At 44.2% G+C, this 19226-nt stretch overlaps 1 protein-coding gene across 2 annotated transcripts in view; it reads right to left on the bottom strand.

Annotated features, from left to right (window-relative positions):
- ZC3H14 (zinc finger CCCH-type containing 14) overlaps positions 1 to 19226 on the bottom strand; it is a 355429-nt gene that overhangs the window by 287759 nt on the left and 48444 nt on the right. For both annotated transcript variants that reach the window (XM_086937625.1, XM_086937624.1), the window contains exon 2: positions 15726 to 15768. In XM_086937625.1, the coding sequence (XP_086793751.1) occupies positions 15726 to 15768 (43 nt within the window). The remainder of the gene's footprint in view (positions 1 to 15725; positions 15769 to 19226) is intronic.

The following is a 19226-nucleotide window of genomic DNA, read 5'->3' as shown; positions in this document are numbered from 1 at the left end:
AAATTCTATCGTAGTGTTGGAGCATAATAGAATTTATTTAGGTCTGAATGGATGTATCGGTGTGAGTGACAGGATTTTTTAAGGAATGAATCATATTTGAAGCCGCCAGCTCTTTTACCTGCCAGGCTAGAAATTTTCGTGTAAAGTTACTCTCTTCGCATACTTTTTGTGATTGTTTTCGGAAGACCTTTCCGCTTTGTTCGTAATAGTGGGTACTAAGTTAATGTTTGGCCTCTCTCAGTTGATTTAATACATCTACATTTGGTTTATAGTGTTGACTTAATGTAAGATCCTAACTTTTTTGTAATAGAGAGTTCCTAGTGATTTTCACTGCAGACCATTCCGCCGCATCTTTGCTAATGACTATACCCCGTATAAAGGCTTTTAAAGAGTCCAAAATTATATGAAGAGGGGCTGTGCCTATATTTCGATCAATATATTCCGTAATCTCTAATTTTAGCGCCAAAACCCACTTCATATCCTGTAAGTAAATTTTATTAAACATCCATCTTTTCACAATTTGAATATTCTCTTCATAGTTAAAATTAATCACCAGCATAGCATGGACTGAAAAACCATTATGGTAGAATTTCTGTGAGAGAAATCTGAGCTGTCTAGAGGCCAAAAAAAAATCAATACGGGATGAGGATTAAAACCTACCAGACCAGCAAGTAAATTCCGTTTTTCGAGGATTTATCAGGCGCCATGGATCACACAATCCTAGTATTGATATATAGTTTAACATAGTCCTAAAAGATCTAGGTTTGGGCTGTCTTTTGAAGGACGAAGTGGAATCTAAATTAGGGTTCATAAGTATATTAAAATCGCCACCTATAACAATGTCTCCACCCACCAATAACAGTGATTGAAACAGAGCTTCGTATAGCTGGGGACTATCCTCTATAGGGGCGTGAAAGCAAACAAATGTTATTGGACTACGAAATGATTTAAATCTGCATGAAGCCCAACACCAGCGACCTAAAAGATCGCTTTCTGTCTGAACAATCTCAATCTCTAAATTTTTATTCAAGAAGAGAGCAACTCCACTTTGTGAACCCATTGCGCATGATAAAGCCCGATACGAAGCCCAAGTTTTAAACATATTAAAATCCTCTTTTTTGGAAGCAGAAATATGAGTTTCCTGTAACATTACCACTGCAGGATTTTCAGTCCTAATCCAAGATTCTATTACTGGCATTTTTCTATCATTATTCAAACCATTCACATTGAACGATATCAATTTCAACCCCTTGTTGAGTGACATGATATATGATTAACTGCTGAAAATAATAGAGATTCTGACCAAAAAATATCTTATATCACCAAAGCACCTAAAAAGTGATTTTTTACAAAAAATAGTACTGCTGCATACAACCTCATTTTTTTTTAAAAATGTCCCCATTGTCCCAACCCCACACCCACTTTCAACTGTGGCCCTCTTCTTCCTGTATTTCCCACGCTGGCCACTGGTGCTCTTCCCTTTTCTTAGAGGTGTCTTGGTATAACACCCCATTGACTCCCAGCACCCCTCCCCGACCCCCCGCCCACAGCCTCCACAATTCCATCACATTTCTTTAACCAGGTGACATTTTACTAAGCAGCTCTTGTGCCTCTGCAACATCAGTTAACAAATGAAATTTGCCTTTGATCAGCACCCTAAGTTTACACTGTTGTGCGATTGCAGCCTGAGCTCCCTTAGCCTTAAACAAATGCAGTAGTTTAACAAATTCTTTTCTGCGGCGAGCAGCGGCTGCAGACAGGTCTGAGAAAATCCTGCATTTAGCTGTAGCACTGGCAGTGAACTGGCCCTGTTTAATGGCCCTTGATAATATGGTCTCTTTTATTCGAATATCAGCAAAGTTCAGCAGGATTGTATGAGGGAGGGCAGAATTGAGAAAAGGCTGGGCAGGTACCCGATGTGCTCGGGTAATCGTCAGGTCACCTTTGAACTCCGGTATAACTTCATGTAGCAAAAAAGAGGACACCCATTTGATCATATCAGTCCCCTCAATTTTCTCGGGAACTGCGACTATTCTTAGGTTTGATCGACGATTAAAGTTTTCAAGTTCATCAAGTTTAACTTCTAAAGCCTTAGAAGATTTAGCGGTATTTTTACCATCCTTTTTAACCGGAGACATCTCATCCTCCAGGACTGAAATCCCAGCTTCAGCTTCCTGAAGGCGAGGGGGAAAAGTGGAAACAAGATCTTCAATTTTATCCAAGCGATTCTGGATCCCAACCAATTCAGCCCTTTGAAATTGCTTAACTTCCAGTATCTCATCTAGTATCAGATTACCACCCTTGCTGGGAAGGGTGCTGCCCTTAGGTTTGAAGGATGAGACGATGATGTATCAGCATTAAGAGATAAAGTGTCAATCTGTAAAGGCTCTGTGTCTGAAATAGCAATTGCCAAAGCTGGGCCAGGGCCAGGGCCGGGGTCTGGATCAGAAATAGTTATAGCGGAATTATTGGCGGCTAATAAATTGAGTTTGGCATCAAATAGAGGAAACTGTTTTAATGGCTTGTTGGTAGTGGTCATATTTCTTGAATGTAGATTACCGTCCAAAGTCTCTTGGTGCACTTGTAAGGTACTAATGTTCCCAAATGTCTCCTCCTCGGAAGTCAAGAAAGAGTCCTCCTTGCCTTCTGCAGCAGCTAATCTGGTGGCCGCAGCTGCCGCTTCTTCTTCTTTTGCTTGGAGGCGACGGGCTCTGGCTCTGGCTCTGGCTCGAACCCCAGTGAGCTTGCCCATTAAAGCAGCCCTGTTATACTCTGTTTCTTTTCCGTACTTCCCAAATTGAGAAATAAAAAAGATGTCAATGGATAACCAGGAAATAGGAAATATAAACTGCATTAACTTTTTCCAGCTCTTGTCTTTTTTTTTCTTTTTTTCCCCCTCTCTCTGAATGGATTCTTCTGCTTCCTAGCACCAATACCTCTGACGCTGTGTCTCGAAAGCTTACTCCCCCTAGAGAAGCCACCTGAGACAGTGTATATTCTTTTTCAGTGCTTAATCAAAAAGAAAACGCAGAGCCTGATACAGTCAAACACAGAGAAAAAAAAAAAAAAAGGTCAAATCTAATTTCTTCTCTCCTCGATTCTCTCAGTTTCCCTCAGCAATCGCAACAGCTCCTGGTTTTTCCCGTCTTGAGAACGCAATCTTCTCAAAGCACTTGCCCAGAAGTCCATACATGCAAAACGAGAACAGAAATGCACTGCAGACCCGCACTATGGCCGATTTCTGATTGCCGATTAAGTGCAGCCTCAACAACAATGTCGGTAACAGTAGCAGTCCAAAGTAACAGGCGAGAATAATAAACAGCGAGCGATGGGACACTCTGAGCACAGCGTTAACCTGAAGTCGTGCAGTCGAGACCAAACTATCCGGACACACCGTTTATCACATCAAAGCCAGTGTCCGTTAATTGATGCGCCGCTCACCTCGCTCGCCTCGCATCACTCGCATCTCATCCATAAGCCGTCTCCGAGAAAACCCCCAGTCTACACCGGCTTAATAGGTCCCAGCAGTCTCGGAACACCCAGCGCCAAACACAGTACCGAACACCGAAGCGGCCGCATGAAACGCCATTGACCTCGAGGTGAGGCGGGGGAGGAGTCGGGGATAGGTGCTCAGGGTACGTGGAGGCGTGGAGCTCCTCCGAAGCGTCCATCGGGCGTCAGTGATTCTTGAGGATATTAGTTATAACGGTAATAGTAATTCCATTATTCCTAAACTACTAATGATTAACACCATGCTAGGTCCATTAACAAAACTCTTTCATTGCAGAATATCTCCCCTTCAATGACTTTGGGGGTGGAGTGAGATTAGCAGTGAGTGAGAGAGCAACATCATGGCTGAAGTCTTAAAAAGACCACAGTCACAGAGTGTAAGAGAATTACTGCCAACGTTCTGCAGCAGAGTGAAAAAAATTCTAGTAATCAAGTAAGAAAGTTTCAATTTTATTAAGGACACGGAGGTGTGGATGGTGCACAGGGAAAAGGTCAACACCAATGAACAGTCCAGGATGTCCACAAAGGCGGAAGCCCCCTGGATAACTTCCTCTTTTCTGATTGCGACAGGATCTTCCACCATTGTCCATTATTCTGCTTTCGAACCATTGAGACCTGAAAGAAGCTAGGACACGAAGAATGAATCTGAACCCTCCTGTATTGCGCAAGTTACGGCAACAGACACACTGAAGCAAACATGCAGAAAAAGCAAGTCTGACAATACGTACACCATGACAGACTATGCAAATACCTCTGCAAACATGCACAATAGCAATAAACCTTTATTTTAGAAAGAATAAACAAGCAATACTTCTACCATACAACTGTGGACATACAGTGAAAAATACTAATATTCTACAACCCTCTGGGCAGGGGAGAAGGATCTCAGGAACCTTTGGCGAGAACGATCCTCGCCTCCATGTCCTTATTATGTCTGAAACTTTCCTTCATGATTACTAGGAAATTTTCCATTCAATGTCGGGACCGCAGGCGAGGATTGTGATTGTTCAAAGCTTATCCACCACCAATTACGCCACCTCAACAATTGGCTTAAAGTAGAACCTTTTGAACATGGATTTCAAAGACCAGTCTGCTGCATTGATAATGTCTTCCAAACGAGTCCCAAAGGAGAAAGCTTTAGAAGCCATTGCTCCTCTAATAGAATGGACGCCAAATTGCGAGATGTCAATGCCTGCTTCTTTCACGACCCAACAGATCCAACTTGTCATAGTGGGAGGAGTGACTGCTTTGAAAGGTTTCCCGGGGGATATTTACAATTGACACTCGCCCGGTGGACGGAGCTCCTCCGTCATGCTCTCGTACACATCGGACCACACATACCTTGGGTGAACTGTCAAAAGCAGGATAAGAAATCCTTTGGAATTGGACTTGGTACACCAAGTGTTATGGAAAGTGACCCCAGGCAGGGTAAAGACCCTTCCTAAAATACCCAGAGCCCGCATGTCAGACAATCTCCAACACAACACTAGGCACAAAAGCATGGCGAGTTTCGCAGACAATTCCTTACATGACAAATCGTTATTTTGCTACCAAGAACGGAAGAGGCGTAAAACCTTGTTAACATCCCATAAGGCTGAGTACCTAGGTTTCGGAGGAAGAGTCAAAGAATCCCACGCATTAGCTCACAGACCAATGGGTGTTCGCCCACCGAGGCCCCTTGAACCGGGACGTGCCCCGTAGAGATTGCTTCCCTTTAGGAGTCGATAGTACAATATACTAAACCCTGTGAAGCTAGAGGTTCCAAGATTTACAGTAGCAACCACCTCACACACCCACTGGGATCCTGTTAATTTCAAAGACACCAACCAACCCATCTGGCCCATGCAGATCAGTAACGTTTGTTTGTACCGTCAGGCCATGCTGCTGCCAGTAAACCCTCAGCCTAATGCAAAATGCCCGGGAGTCTACAGAAATGCCGGAAATCAATGATGTGGAGTCCCCACAGGGAGCTCCCCACACGGATTTACTGGCGTCGGAGTCTATTACAATGTCAGTGTTGGAGATGAATATGGCTCGTCTGCTCCATGTCTCCATGTGATCCAACCCTCATCTCATCTCCCCCTCACCTTGTCTGTTAAGGGTATCTGTTCCAAGTACTACAGACCTCGTCTGAGGTGGAACGCGTTGCAGGGCTCTGTGGGAGAGAGGCCTCGGAAAAATCGCCTGTTTCGAGGACGAAAGAAGGTCTACCACCCTGACTACCTGCCAGAATGAAGAAGTGGATCTTGCCAACATTCTCTTCAGCTTCTTACGGATCTTCACAACTTTCAGAGAGGGGAGACTTAAAGTCTGTGCTACGGAGTCTATGACAAAGCTGAGGAACTTCATTTATTTGAACAGCACTAGAAGAGATTTCCATTCATTGATCACGAACCCTAGACCTTGCAGAAGGTCGACCGCTGTCTGCAACGGTTACATCAGGCGCGACGAGCATTGGTCCAAAAGAAGATCGTCAAGATAGATGAGGCGAAAACTCCTCGCCCTTAGAGTTTCCATTAGGGGCTTGAGGACCTTGGTGAAACACCATGAAGCGGAGGATAGACCGAAAGACGGGGTTGTAAACTTATATACTTGGTTTCTCCATTTAAACAGCAGAAAACAGTGGCGTAGGGGAAAAATGGGGTCCGCCAGGGTCAGAGGAGATCGCGCAGAATATGAACACCGTCCACATTGAGTCCCGCCTTATCACTGTTCAATCTGTACACCCATTTCTGTTTGATTTTGAACAGAAAGCGGCTAGCGTCTGGACAGGATTCTGGGATCAGTGGTTGTTCTAAAACAGTCCAATAGAAATCATTGGGGCTGTGTCCTTTTTCTAGGAAATGTGCAGTGAGGCGAGTTGCTTGTTTATGGCACCGCACTTTGCTTTTGTGCTCTTGAATTCTCGTCCTAACCTTCCTATAAGGCGGGACTCAATGAGCCTATACCGTGGATGTCCCTTTAAAAACAGTGCATCCACAGTTCAGCATACAGACCTACATCTAACGAACGTGCCTCTGGTTCTGTCATTCTTTGTGATACATATAAAACACTGATCATTTTGCGGAGCAATTGGCGTTTCCTTGGGGACTTGACTGTGTCATTGTAATACACACACAGAATGCGAAAAAGCTAGAAACTGTCAGCATATCGGTTACAATTATATCTAAATGTAAACTGGGCTCTAGCGCTAGTCGTTCATTAGAACTACAATATTTCACAACCCGAACTACAACTCCCGACACACAGAGTGATCACGTGATTCTAGTTGGTCACGTGACTCAGCCTCCTGAAACAATCGCATAAACACAACACGAGTCCCACAACCGGTGCCCCCCCAGACAGCTCGGATGACTGTCGGGAGACACCGGCGGATAGGTAAGCAATGCGCACGACACCCTCGTGTTCAATGCGCTTAAAAACCGCCAAGGATATGGGTCTGTTTTGTATCACGTAATGCGGCTGGGTGTCTACCATCACAAACAGCGTAACGCTAGGACGTTTGACTCCTTATACCAAACACCATAGAAGGGTTTCCTTAGACTTTGCTTAAACTCATGGGTATTCTACATGTGCAACATTATACACAGGGGTATGTAACATGTAGGAAATCTTAACATCTCTTTTGAAGAGTAGTTTAAGACCCACCATCTGAGTCTATATAATCGGCAAAGACATTGAATGTTCATAAATAATCCATATATCACTCCATGGATTTTTAACTGAGCCATGATTGCCTCTTTTCTTTCAATTCAATATCTTTACTTTAGAGCGGTGCTCCTCATACCTGAGCCGCAGCCAGGTGGGGTGAAGCTCCTCAACCATCGTTTATGGGTGAGTGTTTGAAATAGAACTTGTTTCCCAGTATGTACGGATCTGGTGCCATAAAATTAAGGTTTAACTTGACACAATTTCATAAAACCGCGGGAATATGACATATTCATGTTCTTCTATTTTGTTTATCTTTGTTTTTCCCTGTGGATCCAATGCTTTGATGCGGTGCGGTAACAGTACATGGTTGAGCACACAACCTGGACTTTTCAGGTGATATCTTTAATAATTATTTTTCACGAAAAGCAGTAGTTTCTGAAACAACAGGTCCTGACGAATGCATGGAAAATCTTTTCAATATATGCAGAAACATGTCGACCACTACTGATTGCGGAAATTATTTCTAACCCGCATTTGCACTTGTTTTTTAGCCTTAGGGACTGGGAGACACTAATAAATTCCCGATCTCTACCCAGCTCACCTAATTTTACAATCACTCATTTTTTCACCCCTTTCACTTCACACTGCTTTTTTTCAGTCGCCACTAAATCATGTAATACTCTCCTCTCACATTTCCATTTCGGTCACGGTAACATCTGACCGGCCGTCTTGTTTTGTCTCCTGGGCAAGGAGATCCCAAATGATGCAAAAGAGGGCAGTACAGTGTGGCTTCTGATGGGAATTTTTCCAAACGTCCTTGAGCCCTTACTTGGCCAACATCACATTTAAAACGTGCATGGTGTGTTCCCACGGGTGTTATTTGTATTGTACTTGCGTTGTGATTCCAGGTGAATAACTCACTCCCTTGACTACTAGGTACCATCTGGTGTTTAGATATTGAGCTTGGGGCGTGTACCTGGGTAGTCGTTAAACTTGCCCTTGGGCCCTCTTCTCAAATGTTGTTGTGTACAGGATATAAGTCAGACATGTATGCTAAGGCGCTGTGAGTGCAAGAGTCTGAGCGAGTCAGGAAGGCCTTTTTGGGCACTCAAAGGCTCACAAATCCATCCCAGAATCATTTCTGCGCTTAGGGACTGGGAGTTCTGGTAGGCATAGGCCATTTCCATAATGTAGCATTTGAAAGGTCCCATGGCCCCAACCAACACCTGGTGGATGGAGATATCCACTGCCTCACAAAACTAGTCATATATAGGAAGGACTTATAAGGACTCATCCTATGTGTAGTCTTCTGCCATGACCCCCTAAATTAATATATAATTGCAATGGCCAATGGTGCAATGCGCTTAGTAACCCGTCAGGCTGGGGTAAATACCACAATTGAGACCTCTGAACTTAAAAATTCATCAATGCCACAATAGGGGGCAAGTTTGGGCAGCTTCAGTTTTTGGCAACTGAAACAGTTAATAGTTTGTCTGATATGAGCGCATGATTAAAAGTAGGCTCCTGCCCTGGGCTGACTCACCCAACCTTCACCAGGTGTCAGAAACGCCTGGGCCCTGCCCTTGACAGCCAGGAACAGTGGGGGAAGGGAGCGGAGATCGCGTTGTTGAAGTGCATTATAGGCGCTGGTCAGGAGTGGTGTTTTTGAGGGATTACAGACCCATTCACACGTAAGCGTCAGGCTGTGCAATTCATTACTGACGTGAGTCATGGGCGTCTGAGCTTCCAGGTAGATCGAGCAGGCAGGGACTCCACGGGGTGGTGCCGGTCAGATCTACTGATACGGACGAGAGAGCGCCTTCGCAGGCCAACGAGACGGGCATACTCGTTGTGCGCCCTCTAGTAAGCCCAAGTGCTTATCGCACTGACGCGCTCGATGGCTTCACATGTCCCTGCGAATGGAGCAACAAAACCACTCCTGGGGACTAACCTATATTCTTTTATCTTTCTTTTTCTTTTATCTGCTTTGCAAAAGTGCTCAACTATGTATTTTTAGATCAATTGCAAAGATTTTTATTAATCGTGCAATAAAGAATTACTTACCCACTCCTGGGGCCTCTAATTAATGTGAGGTGTGGTCAGCGCCCAAAATAACCCAACAAAAAGTATTCTCAAACAGTATAAGCACCATAAAAAAAATAGCGATTAGGAAAATATGTACTTAACAATATTGAAGCAGAAATAGAAAGATGAAGCTATCCATGGGGCTCCCCCTCCTTTGTGGACATCCTGGACTGTTCATTGGTGGATTGTTGCTGACCTTTCCCCAGTGCACCATGGGAAAGATAGTTTTTGAGTTATTTTGTTGAAAGCTGCTGGAAAGGAAATAAAGTAAGTGGAGCATAATCCTTGCATCTGGTCCGGACAGAATTATCCCACAAAAAGTGTTTTTTTTCCAGCTAAATTATCCAAATTGGCGTTTTGCTGATATAAGGGTGGAAAGGCGTCAATGTCGGTTTCCTAGTAAACGTATATTTGCATGACTGGTGTCTGCATTTATGCATTTTTCCTGACAACTATACATTTGCAAATGTTGAAAAGGTTACAAGATATCAAAGTTCGTGAAGATACTTTTTTGCAACTCTGCACACATGTAAGAAAGAAGTGACATGTTTGAGAGAGAAGGATGACAGCATGAACAAGCATTTGCAATGCAATAGGTCTCGCATTTACTTGAGTTTGAGCTATTAGCATTGTAAATGACAATGCCTTTTATTATGTTTTGTTTTTTAAAACAGTTAAATGAAAGGCATTGTCATTTACAATACTAATTGCTTAAACTCGCTTAAATGCGAGACCTATTGCATTTGTACCTGTGAGAACACAAAGGTAAAAAATACAAGCAGATATAGACACACACACTGAGACAGATGTGCACCGAGAGACAGAAACACGCACATAGAGAAGCACACACAGACACGGATACAGAAACGCGCACACAGCCAAAAACACACGCAGATAGAGATATGCACACAAGAGGGGATGTCACTGTTAGGGGATGCCATGACAGAGAGCGTGGGAGGTGGGCTGGCATGTACAGGGAAGGAAACATACATTACAATGTTTTTAAAATTACAAGAGAACAGTGGGAAAACACAGAGGGGGGGGGACAAATACAAAAAAGTAATTGAGAGAGATAGATAAAAACGAGACCTATTGGCGATGCCAATGTTTGTTTTACTAGTGGGTGTTGTTTATTGGCACCCGGCAGTTAGGGTTTCTTAACTGAACTGCGCATGTCAGGGTGACTGGTATTTTGCTTATGGCCTGCCCGACATGTACAGTTTAGGCTAAATTATTCTAGCAGCTGGTCTTGCCTGAACTGGACATATTTATTATCAAAGGATTAAAACCACTGCAGTTAGTTCTTGTCATACTCGGCCTTAGGTATGACTCTGGTGTGGTTTAATCGGGGTTTCCACATACACGGTCTGGTAGATTGTTCAGTGGGCTAATGCATCCAATCTAGGAATAAGTGTTTGACCTCATGGTCACAACGTCAAATACTGGTGGGTACGTACAGCCTTTCATACTTCCAAGATCAAAAAAATTTACCGAGTTGGATAACAATAAACATCCGTTATTTTAATACCAAGAGAAAATGTTTACTTTGCAAAATAGGCGGTTATGTGGTCAGGGAAAAAAAACAGAATTCCATATTTCTCTGTGTCACTGTCCGCTTATCTGGCAAAAGTACATTCACCTTCATCCCGTGGGCATTTTAAGTCATAGAGTTGGGTGGCCTTCTAACAATGACAACAAATATATCAGTATGTGTTTTTAAAGCACAATGACATTGTACCGGCCGAGCAACTCACTAAAAAAAACAAGTTTTACAACTAAATTGAATAGAAGTGATAGAGGACGGGTTGCTTACTCAATGGAATTTAGACATGCAGACTGCAGAACCATCTCCGCAGAAAGCACTTGACACATTGAGATCTTAAGCAGGACATCCTTTTTCATGAACGCTAGCTCGAAAATATCTCTCCCCGAGGCCCAAGCCTGGCACTGATAAAATGAGTAGTGTTTAGTAAACAAAGGCAACCCTATTCATACACAACCAGGGCATATGAGAAATACAGAAAAAATGAGACTGGTCCCTCACCATCAGGGTGAAAAACAAATCGTAACTCTGCAGCAGTGCCACCCTCCCCTGCCTGTTATGTGACTTCAAAGAGACTCGTTATAATTCTTCCCCAGTCTCATCACTTCAGAACAGAAGCATTTTCAATATAATTTACAACGGATCCAAAGTTGTTGATTATTTATCTTATGCAACTGACACCCATTGACAACGCCAATAGTCCTAACTTGTTATCTGTATAATGATTCTTGTTGCATTATATATCCCGATGCAAAGACAGAAGCAGCAAAATACCAGCGAGGCACACTGGTAATCACAAATTAGCTTAGGTGTTGATAAGCCATGCCTTTAATTATATGGACCACGCACATTTGATAGACCCCCCCCCCCCCCCGGTTTTTCATCTCACTTAAAGCCCTGGCTATGTACTTAGATTGGTCAATAAAATAATAAAAATAAACACGTGTGGAACACTTTTGTGTTTTTAATATTCGGAAAAAACAGAGATGTAGAGCGGGTTAGTTGGAGATGAATTGGAGAAATGCACCGAGGAGTGGGAGGGGCACGAGGAAAAAGGCACAGGGGAAGTGGTAGAGAAATACATGAGGGAGACTGCAACAAGGGGGGGGGCATGGCGCAAGGAAACTTGAGCCCCCACCGAGTTAGGAGCTTTAAAGCCTGGTCCCCGTGAGTTTGCCCCCCTTCCTGGGGTGTGGGGGGCTATTGTTACGCCACTAGTGGGGGGCGAATGGAGACGGTAGCGGAGGGATGCAGGGGAGAGAGCTAACAGCAAGCACATAGCAGGTGTACATTAGTGGGAGAGGCCTCTATATTTTACATTGGGCAAACCGTGCTCCTTGGCTGGGGAGAGTACCGGTAGCGTACAGGGCAATCCAGGAGCGCTGATTTGTCTGACCAGCAAAACAGTGATAATTCATCTCGCACTAGGCAAGTTTTGTTTGTCAACATTTCAAAACTTGTTGAGAGGCAAATTACAAAAGCGAACGTTACATTACAGGAGGAAAAAGTGACAATCGTGAACAAACAAAATACAAGAGGAGCAAACGGTGCATTACAGGAGGAAAATCCACGCACATGTACACACACTACAGCACACCAGTACCTATAACTTCCCCTCCCAAGGTTCCAAAGGAGCCAGTCATCCCACAACGCTCTTGGACTGGGTGGGATAATGCCTCCTCTGTCCCAGCCAGTACTCGGTGTTGGGGATGGGTGGAGTGAGGTGGGGGAAGAGAAGTCTCCATGCCGGGCAGAGGTCACAGCGCCGCCCGGTTTTCGCCGTCCTACTGGATCAGTCCCAGCCGGTTTCAACTGCCTAGGAGAACAGGGCTAAGGATAGGTCTTGAACAATGTGACGTGACAGAGAGGACGCCCAATGGGAGAGCGAGTACGTTCTGTGACGTAAGGCGGACTTCCAGGAAATCCCTGTTGTGCTAGAGAGACCTTGAATGCAGCGTAGTGCGTCTGCTCTACATCTTGTAATTGTGGGCAAATTGTTTAATCCCCCGGTGCCTACCGAAAATGAATGTGTCCGTGTGTAATGCTGCCACCACCGCGGGACGAGAGGAGCCTGAAAAACCCGGCGAGTGGGGGGAGGGAAGGGGGGGTGTTGTGTGCGCGCGCGTAGGTCCGTGTGTGTGCCTGTGTGTGCATGCGTGCGTGTGTGTGTCTGTGTGTGTGCATGCGTGTGTGTGTGTGTGTGTGTGCGCACGCTTGAGTGTGGCTGTGGCTGTGTGTGTACGCGCGCGATGGCCAGAAGCTGACTTGCGGTGAATGTTGAGAACAGGAGATGTGCACGGCGCCGGGCTGGGCGTGAGCGCCCACGAGGTGAAATCGCCAATGGAAAGCACGTGCACATCCCCTGTCTCACATTCATCGGAACACGCCAACAAAAGATGTCTTGAAGACAAAGCACGCTTCGCATGCTTTTTAGGTCTGCTCGACCTAAAAAGGAATAAGCAATGATAAAGCAAATAGGATTGGTTTCATTTGTGTGTTTGGTGTTTATTTGTTATATGGCTTTTAATGGGAGAGGAGCAGTGAGCATGTCCAGACTGTGACAAAATATATTTACCATTGGCGGTCCATAAGAAGATGCCTCTGTTTGGCTGTTACTTTGGGACTACCATGACCAGCAGGCCATTCTTTGCAACGCCTACTGGGGCGGGATTCCATATTTAACCCCTTCGCTGCTGATGACGAGCTCAGCTCGTCATCAGCCACGGTGGTCGTGTGCGGATGACGAGCTGAGCTCGTCATCTAACGCGGCTTTTGGAAAAAAGCCGCACAGCGCAAAAATTACCCCGCACGCATGTGGTTAAATAAAGCAGTTGTTCCTAATGTTCATTTCCTGCCTCATTTTTGCCAGTGAACAAGAGCTCGAGGGAGCTCGAAACGCGTTTGGCCGAGGAGAGACTGGCTTCCTGCTAAAAGGCATGCTGCCTGGGATGGTTTGCGCTGTAACCCCTACTTGAGAGGCATCTTCTTGTGGACAAACTCTTTGTGGAATATATATGTACTTGTTTAGAAGAAGCAACTTAGGGGCCTGACAATGTTCATTAGGTGAAGACTAAACAAAGTGCCGCCTGAAGAAATTATTATAAAACGGTTACAGAGCCTGAAACACCTGCACATGAACATCAATTCACCTTCAACCGTAAGACTTTTTACACCTATTCTGTGCAGACACTTCTTTTGGGACAATTATTTTGCTTTTTCATCTCAAGATAAGGAGCTAATTTTAGGCGATGTTTTATGCGATCTCTCTTTGATGGCAAAATAGGCAATACCCTCTGTGCTGACAACACTTGCAGTGTTTTAAACTAAGTCCTGATTTGTGACTAACTTTTATTGAATCTAGCTCACCGTCTTTAGACTTAAACTGTCAAAACTCATTAATTAAATATCTTAATTTTACCACACAACGAGCCATCATGTCGGATGGATAGATGGCTGGTGGGCTCCCGGGGTTATAGAAGGGCCCTATACACAAACCCAAAACATCAACACCTCACGGGCCCAACAGACCAAATAATCGCCCTGTGGCATCAAGTGACAGAGATTGCGATGGCACAACAAAGTGACGCAAGCTATGCCCCAATGGGAGGCTGAGTAGTTCGGCAGACTCAGCTCCTGCCTGGGCTTTGATAAATGGGAAACCATAGGTATTTCAAGGGTGGGTGACCTGTGGGCAAGGGAAAAAACAGTCTTATTCTCGGATTTACAGAAAGAAAACTAAATGTCAGGCGCAGAGACATTTAGATACCTACAAATACGACACGCTCTGGATGGCAGTCATCCCACCTGACAAAGACCTACCAGAGGCTTCCCCCTGGAAGATAGACTCCTAACAGACTGCATGGACCGAAGGGCCATCTCCATGACATACCAAAAAATTATAAATAACCTACCAGACTCCCTTTTGCAACTTCACGCAGTTTGGCAGGAAGACTTAGGGAACCTAAATGAGAATTTGCAGGAAGCGCTCTCCTCCACACAGGAAGTAGCCATGGCATCACGACTGAGACGGATACAGCTTAAAATAATTCATAGATCATATTTTTCCTGTGGTACTCTGGTTAAAATGGGAAGAAGGGACGACGCTACATGTAAAAGGCTTTGCAGGCAGGAGGGTACATTCTACCATATACTATGGGCATGCCCGGACATTAAACTCTATTGGACGGCTTGGGTGACTAAGATGCAAGGAGTTTGTGGTGGGGATCTTCATCCGCTGCCTAAAGTATGTCTAATCACTTTGTGGGAGGCAACTGACACAACTCACATGGAGCAGCTCTAGGTCACTTTGGGACTGACAACTGCGAAACGAAATATAGCCAGGAAATGGGGAGCGGTGGAGACGCCAACGTTAGGGGACCGGGACCAAGGCATGGACTGGTGCATGTTAGCAGAAAGGGTAATTTACGAAAGCTGGGGGTGCTCCTGGAAGTGGGACCGGGTGTGGGGCTAATGGAATGCCTCAGGGGCGGTATTTGTATCTCGCCTTCCAGTCGAGTAAGCGGATGCAGCTGGGAAAGGAATATTTTGTGACAGAAATGAGAAGTACATTGGTTGCAACCGAAAACAGAGTTTGCAAGCCAGTTGGCATGATTTTTGTACAATCTGGTTTGAAAACTCCTCTTTATACATTAGGGACAGGTTCTAAATACAAACCAATTCTGAGAATCTGACAATAAAAAAAAGTGTCCTCTGGTTTACACTGAGCACCTCGGTCAGCAACTTACTGTTACAGCGAGAAGACAAAGGGGCCATGCGCAAGGATTTATACATCAACGTACAGTTCTATTTGTGCAATAACATTCAGAAGCATATTGGTGATGCAGCTATGTACCAGAGGGGCACATCTAATTATCACAGCATAACAACAGCACATCATTAACAGAGCAACACAACCGAAGCATAATAGCTCCCTTACCAACATATGCACCCAGCTCCTGCAGCTTTCCCTTAATGGCGCCCTAAGGAGAATGAAAAAAAACAATGATACAAATTAGGGGCACAGAAAGAAAATCATGTCTTCCACTCCCTCCTCAAAAAGATGTTTCTCTCAGATGACACAACAGCGTGTTTGGTCCTCTATCAGCACACTGTTGTGAACATTAACATGGTTGAACTGAAGTGCGAGTTTGAGCCGGCAAGAAACTAACACGTAAGAGAATATTTTTATAAGTGCGTAAAATCTACTGTGGAGTGAAGGTCAATCAACTATACATTAAACATAAGCTCCCCTCTCCCGCCTAGTTCAGCTTTGTGGTGGACTAAGATATGGCACATTTAATGCTATGACACGAATGACTGCATTGGTTGCGGACACAATGTCTAAATTTGAGCGCATTAGGGCATCCTTTAAAATGAATGTCAAGAGAGAAGGGCAAGGTGAATCCGATCATCACTGCACCCATTCTCCAGCGGCAAGCCCCTTTGGAGGGCTTGTTGTCATCTAATGGAGGACTGACGTGTGACCATAACCAATCCCACCACCAATGTTATTATATCATCATGTTGACTTTTTGGCTTGATGGTTCTTTTCATGTTTGACTTACTGATCATATTGCATGCCTATGGAGCAATGCGGCTCTGTTACCTTTTGTGCTCAAATTTATTTTTTTGCTTTGTTTGTTATTGGTATTGAGATTATCTGGACATTCCCTCCCCATCCCTCCCATCTTTCCTCTTTGTTTTTTTCTATACGTTTGTAATGTTTTACAAATGAAAAGAACAAATGATAAAGTTTATGAAATAAATAATAACTTACAAATCTGATTTTTCTTTTTGATAAGTTTTTGTAAGGTGTTTTTATTCAGCGAGGCAGTACGCAGATCAGATCATGACACACATTAACATAGCTTTTAATGAGCAACGATTGTACAATAAATTTAAATCTCCATCGTTTTTACCGAATTTTACTTTACATAACTTGAGGCAGACATACTTGAAAACAAACCCCTAAACTTCCACAAACCAAAACCCACCTTTGCTCTTGTGATACTAATATCTTTGTCGTCCCAAGTCGATTCGCCCTCCTGCTTTACAAACCCTGGTCCAGTTCTAGATGGCCATCTTCTGTCGAAGAGACCCAAGGCACTTAGTTTACTAGATCATATTAAGCCTGTATTATCCTTTAATAAATAAGTCAAAACTGGATCTCATATTTTGTTGAATTTGCGTGATTTGTTTATTCAAGTCATATTCCACTTTCTCATAGACTAATAATCACAACAATTCATACAGTAAATTTAGACCTGTTGTATCACACAATATTAAACGATCATGTCCCAGATTGGGTATTTCACTATCTACCATTAAACAGGGTCAGAAACAGGGTAAATAATCCCACCATTCTCCCTAAATATTCTTATGCGTCCCTGGATTGCCCCAGGCCCGATATATTCCTTTCTCCGGGTGGGTGTAGTGATCCTTTCTCCTCAGCCAGCCAACTATTAGCGTTGGTCCAGCAGTGCACCAACGTCTCACTATTTCTCTCTTTAATTATCCACATCAGGGAGTGACCTCCATTATCCCTAGAAGTCCTACAATCGGGTCTAATTCAACAAGCCAACCCACCACTAGTGATAGAATCCTCTGCACTCTACCCCAGTAGGATTGGATTGTTGGCCATTCGCATAGCATACGGCTAAATGTGACTGTGGAAGACCAAAATAATCCAGATAAAGGGGGATTGGCTTCTGTCCATTTTCCATAGCGTCCCAGATGTATAGTACACTGTGAAAAATATTTAATTTGATGAGTGGATGGCGGATGAATATTGTTAAAAGCCATATTGTCCTCTGTCCACTTCTAGCATTTTGATTTAATTCTCATTGTGCTCAGAGATATAAAAGTGTGTCCAGTGATATGACTACCTTATCTATAAATAAGGGAGGCAGTGGTGTAACACAAAATAATGCACCCCACTGCAGAATGTGATTAGGGACCGCGGCGTCTCCCAGATTGCACAGACATTCATTAGTCTTGAGCTCAATGGAAGCCCCCTGAATGGTTGCCACCTCCCTACGCTGCAGGGACCTGCTCGGAAAAGCAGAGTGGCTTCCCCCCAGTGTTTAACAATTCCTTATTCCATGCCGTGGCACATGTTCTTTAAGGCAAGACGGTGAGGGGGGTCATCTCCAAAACAAGAAACCCTGAGGGCCCGCACTGCGGTAACTGAGGGGGGCCTCCATTACGCCCGACAGGAGGTGCCACTTCTGCTCAGACAAAGTAATAATTGTTTGCTTTTGAAGTGCTAAACTCCAGGAGATATGACAATTATATTAGAGTTTAACACAAGCCATAATTGTAGGTATCTATAGACCAGAGATGTGTGAAGCTGTAAATGGGTCTCCTAATGTGTCCAAGGAGTTTATGGGGTCTCTTTTGTATCTATTCCCATGCTTGAAGATTCCTGTGAGATTACAGGCTCTAAAGCCTTCCAGTGAGGCCATGAGAGTCAGCTTGGTACTACACCACAAGGCGGTCGCCTGCATTATTTTGCCCTGTACAGCAAATCCAAAAGAGAACCCCCCACAGCAGCCCAGAGTAACCATTGTAATTGAGAGAAGCTGTAGTTTTATACAGTAAGCCCACCAGGGTTCAGCCCTTAAACATATCAAGTTCTAAAAGAGTCGCACAGTCATCACACCTTCTGATAAGCCATCCATTGACCATGACATGTTGAGCACCAGAAGTATAGTTGAAAATCAGCCATGCCAGTCTGCGATCATAAACCAACTGGACACATTTGAGGAAGAGCTCGCTGGGCTGTTTGCTTAGCCCAAACTAGGTGTGCACATGTCTGCAATTTAACTCAAAGTCTGAAGAAGGTAGTTTTGGACTGAGTAAAGCAGTCTATGAAGCATTATCTTTTTGTTGATGTTCTGCCCATTACGGGAAGGGAAGTGTATGCCAGCCTCTCAAATAGTCGCATACTTTAACCTTAGGGATAGGAGTGATAGGCGTGTTGATGGTCAGACTGAGGTACCAGCTTCTCTGCTGGTTCATAACAATGTGCAGCTCAAGGGATTTAAACTATGTCCAGTGATATCTAAACCAAATTTCCACTTTTACCCTCCACGGAGGATCGGGTATATTGGATACTTTGTAGTATCTGGGCCGTAAACAGCATAGTGGTATCCATTGCCACGCCATGACCCACAGCAGTTGATGGATTGTCTCAGTCACAGCTTTGGCACATTTGTCTACCTTGCCCTATCCACCAGAGAATGTTACTCCTTCGGCCATGTTTGCAGTATTGTGGATTGATTTACTATGACCTCCTAAGCCTCCACTTTCAAAGTGGTGTAGGATGCATCGTAACTAGACCTCCCAGCTGCCTCAAAGAAGAGCCAATGGTTTGTCATATCAAAAGCTATTATATAACACGTCAGGCCAGCTCACCCAGTGATCTCCACTGTGTGGT

Source organism: Lissotriton vulgaris, chromosome 9, assembly GCF_964263255.1.
Source record: "Lissotriton vulgaris chromosome 9, aLisVul1.2, whole genome shotgun sequence".
In the NCBI taxonomy this organism is placed as follows: domain Eukaryota; kingdom Metazoa; phylum Chordata; class Amphibia; order Caudata; family Salamandridae; genus Lissotriton; species Lissotriton vulgaris.
Note: the sequence above shows the minus strand (reverse complement) of the source record. Positions and strands in the feature narration are given on the sequence as shown.